General features: G+C 46.9%; 2 protein-coding genes and 1 long non-coding RNA gene across 4 annotated transcripts in view; 2 read left to right on the top strand and 1 right to left on the bottom strand.

Annotated features, from left to right (window-relative positions):
• Window positions 1-8,448, bottom strand: part of KIAA0930 (KIAA0930 ortholog) — a 63,415-nt gene that overhangs the window by 38,523 nt on the left and 16,444 nt on the right. The window lies entirely within an intron of this gene.
• LOC108445783 overlaps window positions 1-8,448 on the top strand; it is a 13,440-nt gene that overhangs the window by 306 nt on the left and 4,686 nt on the right. Inside the window, exon 2 of the long non-coding RNA XR_001860760.1 lies at window positions 2,992-2,997. This is a non-coding gene — a long non-coding RNA (uncharacterized LOC108445783). The remainder of the gene's footprint in view (window positions 1-2,991; window positions 2,998-8,448) is intronic.
• On the top strand, window positions 5,519-8,437 carry LOC108445781. 2 transcript variants are annotated; one of them, XM_017730573.1, is made up of 2 exons: window positions 5,519-6,206; window positions 6,299-8,437. In XM_017730573.1, the coding sequence occupies exon 2, from the start codon at window positions 6,519-6,521 to the stop codon at window positions 7,407-7,409; it is 891 nt and encodes a 296-aa protein (XP_017586062.1). In that variant the 5' UTR covers window positions 5,519-6,206; window positions 6,299-6,518; the 3' UTR covers window positions 7,410-8,437. The 2 variants fall into 2 exon arrangements, with proteins under 2 accessions (XP_017586062.1, XP_017586061.1); XM_017730572.1 differs by having other exon boundaries at window positions 6,275-8,437.

The raw sequence follows: 8,448 nt of genomic DNA, 5'->3' as shown, positions 1-8,448 counted from the left end.
AAAAAACCAAAATGGCTGTCACATAGTGGGGAGGAGAAAAAAAAAGGTGTCGGCTTTTGTCTCAGGGAAGGAAAAAAACCAATGGGTTCACACAGCAGCCTGGGCAAAAACAGATGGGAACCTGATGAATCTCTGATGTTGGTCTCCTCTTCACAGCAGATGAAAATGGTGGATTTAGGGTCCTTTTGATAGGGAAGATGTCTTTACAAACAATTTGATGGGTGAAGGTATGGGTGTTAATGTCTTTAAAACGGGTCTTAATGTCTCTACTAACTTTGGGCAGCAGGTTTGTTACAGAGCCCGGACAGCTGGGCTCCTGAAACAGCAAGGGGGTCTGCACAAGCCTGAACTTCTGAACTTTGGGGTAAAATGACAGATTCAAGAGGGGATATGTGGTAGGCCGTTCAGGAAGGCCGTACCTTCCTAGTACCTCAGCCAATGGGGAACGGAAGAGGGCACCATGCGGCCAGGAGTTTAGGATAAAAGGAGGCTGCACCTTCCAAAATCTCAAGGGAGAAAACACCATGGGCATGTGCCCCAGTGGACTCTCTCCCTTTATTTGAATAAAGCTGTAGGTCTCCTCTGTCTGCTTTGTGGACACTGGCTTTTCATAGCATGATTTTCCATACAAATGGGGTATCGTCCCGAATCCTTCCACCGTCTGGGTCCGGCATGTAGCAAGAGGAGCTGGAGGCGTGCCACACCCAGTTTTGGTGACCAGCTCTCTTCGGCGCTGGCCACTGGGTGATTGATTGGTACCTGAGACTGTCCAGGAGACAGATGACAGGTGGACCAGGCGGGTCCGTGAAGAGTCCACAGGAAAGGACCACTGGACATGGATGCCCAGAGGGGGCAGTAAGGGAAAGTTGAGAAGGGTCTCGGCAAATCTCACCAGTGAGTACAACTTTGGGGAGTAAAACATGGCAGGATGCCCAGGATGGGCAGCAAAGGAAAGTCAAAAAAGGGTCTCAACTATAGGGATGACGATCCCAAAATACCTCTGAAAGATCCTTTGGGAAAATGTTGAGATGGTTTGCACATTCTCCCAGAGGTAGTTAAGGACATGGATGCCTAGAGGGGGCAATAAGAGGAGCTGAGAAAGGGTCTCAGCAATCCACACCCAGAGGGGGTAATATGGTGTTGGTTTGGGAAAGGATTGGTTGAAGGGGAGTGTGGAGAAACATGATTAAGGCAAAGAGCAACGGGAGGCTATGTGATAAGGAAAGAAGAGAGAAACAGGGAGGTCTGGGAAGCTCTCCACCTTATCTTCAAAATCTGCAGTCTAATATAGGGCTGGCTGCAAGTCTTTTGTATTCCTGGCTTCCAGGATAGGGAAGGCAGGGAGGTATTGTTCCTACAGCCCTACCCCTCCTCGGGCCATTATGGAGCCAGGGGGCAGGATTTGGGTTTGTGCACTTACTACTCAGGGCTTAAGGGGGTTTCTCTATGGTGAGGAGCGCCGAGGCCAGGTGTGGAAATGCAGGACCAGCAGCACGGGTTGTGGACCTGTGGGGGAGATGCGGGACCGAGCCAAGGCTGTGGGGCAGCCACCGCCCCCGCGGGCAGGGGCAGCAGTGGCCCCCCGGCCCCCATGAGGTTGCAGGAAGCCCTGGCTACCTGCCCATCCCTGTGGCACTGCCGGCTGTGCCCGCCCGCTGAGCTGTGCCTTGGACCCGGTGCTTTACAGAGCTTGCGGTGCTGGGAGAGCGGCCCAGGGGCCTGGACAGGTGTGCTGGGGGGGTGACTGGACACTGCGTCACGACGGGGAGCGGCTTTGGTGTGCGGTGTAAAGTACAGTGACCTACTTTGATTTAAGATACAATGTGTCACCAAAGCTTGGCCCAATATCAGAAGGGATTTTGCTTGGGTCACCAGGGAGGAGAGTGATTTTGCAGAGAGTTCGGCGGCTGTGGGAGAGTGAGAGCCCACAGACAGTGGGAGCAGGGGCTGGAGAGGTGGCAGAGTAGGCCCTTGGAAGAATTGGTTTTGAAAGGCACATCAGGTATGTGAAAGAAAGGATGAGGAAAAGGTAAAGGTACAGGCAAGGATAATGGCACAGTTTTTACAACCCCCAATGGGAAAAAGTGCAGGGAGGCCCAGGACCAAAGGGAAGGGGGTAGCCACCAGGACAGCGATTGGGAAGGAAAGAATGTGCCATTTGTAAAAAAGAGAACATTAGAAATGGATTGTTAAGGGTATCAGGATCTCCTATTGTAGCAGGGGCTCAACACACTGGAGCCCTTGCTGGACTGAGAAGCGTGTTTCCTAGTAGACATAGGAGCCTCTCTGTCTAATTTGAATTTTATGCCAAAGGGGGGACAATTATTCAAATGTTCTTTTGCTAAGTGGGAAAGATGAGCAGGTGTGTTTCAGTCAACCACTGTCGGTGAATCTGTGTGTTAATTTGAACTTAGCCAGTATAAAAGTAACACAGGGATACCCGTGAGAGTTTGCTGAATGTGTGGAGCTGCCTTTTTGTGTAGTTTGTTTGCGAGTATTGCAGCTACAGAATATCAGGTTTTAGTCCTGCAAGGTGTACCTGCCTGGGCTATTCATGTAGCAGGGTTTGCTTAGGTGCTTGGAATTTTTTAAGGGAAGTGTGTTAATTTGAACTCAAAAGTGTGGGCAGTCCCAAGGGAATATGGAAAACTGGATATGGAGGCCTCTCCAGATTACTCTGAGGTAATCTCTGGACAACTGGTGTCTAAAAAAGCAATACCCTCTTTCAAGGGAAGGAAGGAAGGGGCTGCAGCCTGTTGCTGAATCCCTGCTAAAGGCAGATCTTCTGGAGCCGTGTATGTCCCCCTATAACACTCCTATCCTACCAGTTACGGTGCAGGACCTGAGAACAGTAGGTGAGACTATTAAACCAAGGCACTCCATGGTCCCAGATCCTTATACCATCTTGAACCAGGTTCCCTCCTCACACTGCTACTATTCAGTACTTGATTTAAAAGATGCTTTCTGGGGATGCCTACTTAGAGAGCACAGTAAACAGTATTTTGCCTTTGAGTGGGAACAAGGGGGAGAATGGATTATTTGTGCAAGGTATTAACCGAATTTACTCCATCCCTAGGAATTAAGTTATTTCAGTACATGAAGGGCTTGCTCCTATTGGGAGAATGGGAAGAGGTACGGGAAGCCACTGTGATTTTCTGGCTGGAGGAGGGTGACTTGGAGTGTCTGAAAGGAAGGCACAGGTTGAAGGAAAGGTTGAATGTTTGGGGTGTATTTTAATGGCAAGCTTGCAGTGTGTTGGCCCAGAGGGGGTCCAGGGAATCTTGGAGATGCCATTGCCCAGAACTGAAGGGGAGCTGTGACAATTTTTAGGATTAATAAGGTATTGCAGGACCTGGATTAAGGACTTTTTATTCTGTGACTTTTAAAATCCAGATAGCCCCGATGTTGTGGTATGGACACCAGAAAGACAGCAAAACTTTAGCCAGACTCAGAAAAGGAATTGGAATTGTATGTGGATGTTAAGCAGGGCTGTGCCAAAGGAATTCTAGTGCTAAAATGTTTGACCCATTGGCAAGGGGATGGCCCATTGTTTGCTCTAACAGTAACTGAGGCTCTGTTGTCTGCAGAATTGTGCAGCCACGGCTTTGATGGTAACTGATGGCAGAATTGTTAAAAGTCTGGCATCAAGTTCTAAATGGATGACCAGCACCAGGCTGTTACAGTATGAAACCTCTTTAATGGAACAGGAGGATTTAGAACTGAGAACCCAGCCTCCTGTTTAACTGGTCCTGAGAAAGGAACCTTAAAGGAGACTCATGACTGTATCCAGGTAACAGATCTCCAGACTGGAGCTAGGGAAGATTTAGAGGATACCCCCTGGCCAAATGGGGGAAAGGTATTTATTGATGGATCTTCAAGAGTCATAGGGGGAAAACAAGTCGCTGGATATAGTAAAAGGAGGAGAATTGCAAGAAGAGGGGAAACTACCATGCACATGGTCAGTACAGACCACAGAATGGTATTCCTTAATAAAAGCCTGCAAAGTGTATCAAGGAAAGGTGATGAATATATTTATAGATTCAAGGTATGCATGTGGGGTGGTACATGCGTTTGGAAAACTGGGAGGAGAGGTTTGTTAACTTGCAGAGAAGAACGTTTGCTTAGGAGAGCTCAATTACTCGCCTCTTGGAGGTGGTGAATTTACCAAAAGACGTAGAAATAATACATGTTAGGAGACATCAGGCAGGGTACTCAGAAAAGACAATAGGTAATCAACTGGCCAGTGGAGATATTCAGAAAGCAGCACTTCTGCCAGAGGTCTCTGAGATCCTCCCTTTGCTCCCTGGCTCAGCCACTGCCAGGGGGAGGGGGCAGTGGTGCTGTCTTTTCCACCAGAGGAGTTGGAGATAATTAAAAGTGGTGGGGCAGAAGAAAGAAGGGAGAATTGATTTACAAAGGACAGTGTAAACAGTGGATTCCAGGAGCTTTGACCCTGCAAATATTAAAACAACTCCATGGGGGGGTGTCATTGGTGCTGTTGAAGATTGGCAGAGACCTTCCTAAAGACGTACTGCCTTGGGTCTTTTTGTTTTAGCAAAATGAGCTATTGAGATTGCAAGGTGGGGAGTGACCCTGGGTTATATGTCCTATCCAAGGTGTGTTTTGCTTAGATGCCCTGGGCGAGAGGGCTTGAATATCTTCTGGTAGTGGTATGCTAGCTGGCAGGATGGCCAGAGGCGTTTCTGGTCACATCAGCAACTATTGCATCAGTTATTAAAGTATTTCTGGAACAAATAATTCCAGGATGTGGGATTGCAAAGACAGTGGACTTGGGAGAACTCATTTTACAAGGGGATCCTTCAAGGGATTATGGCTGCTTTGAGAATTCACTGGGACCTCCATAGCCCCTGGCACCCTGAGAATTCCAAAGAAAGGATAAATGGAGAAATAAAGAAACACTCTTTGAAGCAGGTGACAGAAATTAAGATGCCATGGGTAACGGCTTTGTCACTAGCTTTGGCAAGAATAAGAGCCAAACCCCGAGGAAATCATGCCCCTTTAAATTAATTTTCAGTGTGGTGGGGAGGTGAAGATGTATATTTAAACCAGTATGTGGCCAGAAAACTGTGTCTCGTGAAATCTCTTTGACAGGACACCCAGTTAGCACAAATGCTGCCTTTGGACTTTGCTGTTCGTAACATCCAACCAGGACTGCAGGAACAGCAGTCAGGACAGCTGAACACAGGTGGACCCGTCATATTCTAGTCAAGATCTCTAAAAACCCAGAGATTTAGACTTCTCAGCAGGAGGAAAAGGATGGGAAACTCTTGGGGTCTCCCCCCCTGCCATGGAGCCCTGGGAGAGGGGCCCTGGGGGGGAGACACGGGGTTTTCCTGCCCCTGCTCAGCTTCATTCCCCATTGGTTGGTTTGGGTTCCCTGATAATGCCAAGGACCCTCGGGTCCCGTGACTGCGGAGTTCCTGAGCAGAGCCCCGGCCATGCGGCTGGAGAAATAAAGATCTCTGAAACATCTACCAAGAACCTGTCCATATATACTTCTTTTCCACAGAACTCCTGGTTTGATATATGCTTGTTACAGTAATCCCCGCTGTAACAGGAAACCTTTGGTATCAGTAGCCATGGATCACCTACAATGACCTCTAATGATTAATGGGCTAATATGAACTGTCATTGTCTACTTTATTCTCTGTATTTACTTGCCACACCTGATGCAGAGGCCAGATGTGGAAAAGCTGGGAGGGGGTGTTTCAAACGTTAATCTTTATACCATGCCAGGTTGCTAAAAAAGGTTAAGTTAATGTCTTGGTGTGACTTTATGATGTGTGTCCCCTGTCATCTGCTCTATGCCCAGACATGAACCCTGTGCCTTTCTGTACCTTTATGGGAGAGGGGGGAGAGCTGGTGGAATTCCTTCAGCGCTGTGTTCAAAACACAAGATAAGCTCGCTGGCGTCTCCTGCCCAGCTGCTCTGCTTCTGCAGCAGGGAAGAGTTACATTCCTCTTGTTTTTTTAGCTAGTTTTTTGCTCGTTAGCTAAAGCATGAAGCCCTGGGACTTTGGTTTCTTTTTCTTCTCTTTTGGAACTGTTTAGAACACCAGAACATCATCGGGATACCCTATATCACTGGCCCGGAGGGGGCCCACGCCAAACCCCAGCTCCGGAGAGGAAAAAGCCACACCCACAAAGGACTTTGAAATCTACCCAGGTTCTCTCCACAGCAAGAGGTTTCATTATTTAGCATTATTCTTTTTCTTTCCCGTGTCTGCATGCACTTTACTTATTAAATAAACAGGTGTTTTTTTCACTTTCCTCCGAGGGAAATTCTTTCCAAACCTGGTGGAGGAATGGGATGGCTGTAACTTGCCTTCTATCAGAGGATGTTCATTTTGGATGTCCATTTCGGACATTCCTCCGAATTTGCCTTAAACCAGGACAAATAATTAGTTGTGCTCAGCACAGGGCCTGGAAGAAAGTGAAAAACTGTGATAATTACATTTTGGTTTTAATTACTTTTTTATTGGGGTAAAGTAGTCACCATGTTGGTTGAGTTCATAGTGTCTCTCTGGTTTGAGGTACTAATGTCTATCTGGTCTCTAGGCCTGTTTGCCTATCCACAGATTGGTCCGTTTTTTTCCCTGGTACGTAACTTTTACCGAGTAGGGGCACAAATCCAGATTTCTATTTTGCTGTGCTCAGTGATAATGGTTTATAGGAAGTTAACAGAGGTACTGGAAGTTGTTGAAAATATGCATGGTCTTTTGTTTCTCCATCCTAATCCCAGTCCTACTTTCAGTAGCCTGTTTTGGGGATTTATTAGTAATTGCATCCAGTTTGTTAGAGGAGGAGGAGGGGATGGGGTTTCCTTGCCTTTCATCTCCTTCCCCTTGAAATTTGATACGTCACCTTTTGAGAATGTTCAGTTTCCCCTGGATGTTAGAGAGACCACCTTCCTGGTATTTTATCTGGTAGGTTTCCTCTATATGGTCTGCAGCTTGTCTAGAATGAGGGATGAGATTTCCAGGGTGGCTGATGAGACACCTGACCCAGGCGTGGAAAATCCTGAGTGGTGTGGGGAATGGGAGGATATGGGCCAAGCCCTGAAGGAATTCTCTGACTCAATAGCCTGGAATTTCCCCCCCGAACAAATGCAGAACCCAGCTGAGGTGGGGAAATATCTGAAAGAGAAGTGCAATGACAAGTCTAATGAGAAAAAGCTCATTGCAATATGTCGGGCCTTGGCATATGCCTATCACACACTGCAGCAGGTGAAGGTAGAGGGGCAGGAAGATAAATCAGCAGACACCTCAGTCACTCAAGCTGCAGCCAAACCAGACTGTGAGCCTAAGCCATCGACAGTTGTTCCTACCATGAGAAAAAAACACACAACCAAAACCAATCGCCCAGTGAAAGATGATGATGCGGGGTAAGGATCCTCAAAGCCAGCAACTAAATCAGAACCAGAAATCATTATTGAGTCCATGTCCATGAAGGACCTTCATGGCCTGAGAAAGGACTACACCCAACAGCCTGATGAATATATATTAAATTGGATGCTCCATATTTGGGACGCTACAGGCAATGATACAATTTTGGACAGTACTGAAGTGAGGCATTTGGGATCCCTGTCACATGATCTGGCTATCAACCAAGGGATAGTAAAGAGGCCTGAACCTCTCAGTCTTTGGACACGGCTCTTGAGAAGTGTGAGGAAAAGACCTGTGCCAAGATGATTTCTATGTGCAGCAAACCCCATGGAAGACCATAGAACAAGGGATCCAGTGCTTGAGAGAACTAGCAGTGGTAGAGATTGTCTAAACAGATGACCCAGGATTGAGGAGTCCAGACAGGGTAAGATGTACATCAGTGATGTGGCAAAAACTCGTATGACTTGGGCTGCAAGAATACGCTTCTGCTTTAGCAATGATGAAACCAGATGATGGGGATGAGACCATGGGTGAAATGGTGAAGAAGCACCAAGCATATGCAGATGCTGTACATGGCCTAACACATTGTAGTGGGTTGAGTTCGAAACCAGGCAGAAACACCAATTAAATGTAGTGGTTTTGGTTCAAAATATTCATTACTTACTTATTTTCCTTCTGTGAGATAAGAATTAGGAGAAAAGCAAAGCAGGCACAAACCTTAAACAGTTGCAGTACAATGAAAGAGTTTTATTACTAATAGAATTAAAAGTAAAGAGAAAATAACAAAACAAAATTAAAGCAAATCCCCCCCCCCTCCAGCACTTCTCTCTTTTTACCCAGCTCACACAAGGGATAACAGAACATGGGATGTTAGTCAGTGTTCCAGTTCTTGAAAAGTCTCTCTCTTATGCTTAAGGAAAAAAGGGTTTTCTTCAGTTGCACATGGTTCCCAAACTGCCACCAACAGCAGATCCGCCCGGAAACACACAATCTGCTGTGTGTAGAACATCTCTCCCATGAAAAATCTCACAGTTCCTTCACA

Source organism: Corvus brachyrhynchos, unplaced genomic scaffold (genome assembly GCF_000691975.1).
Source record: "Corvus brachyrhynchos isolate BGI_N302 unplaced genomic scaffold, ASM69197v1 scaffold523, whole genome shotgun sequence".
Lineage (NCBI taxonomy): Eukaryota > Metazoa > Chordata > Aves > Passeriformes > Corvidae > Corvus > Corvus brachyrhynchos.
This window is presented reverse-complemented; position numbering and strand designations above follow the sequence as displayed.

Coding starts and splice junctions, on each gene's coding strand:
- LOC108445781 (XM_017730573.1), top strand. CDS start 6,519: ATGTTGGTTGAGTTCATAGTGTCTCTCTGGTTTGAGGTACTAATGTCT.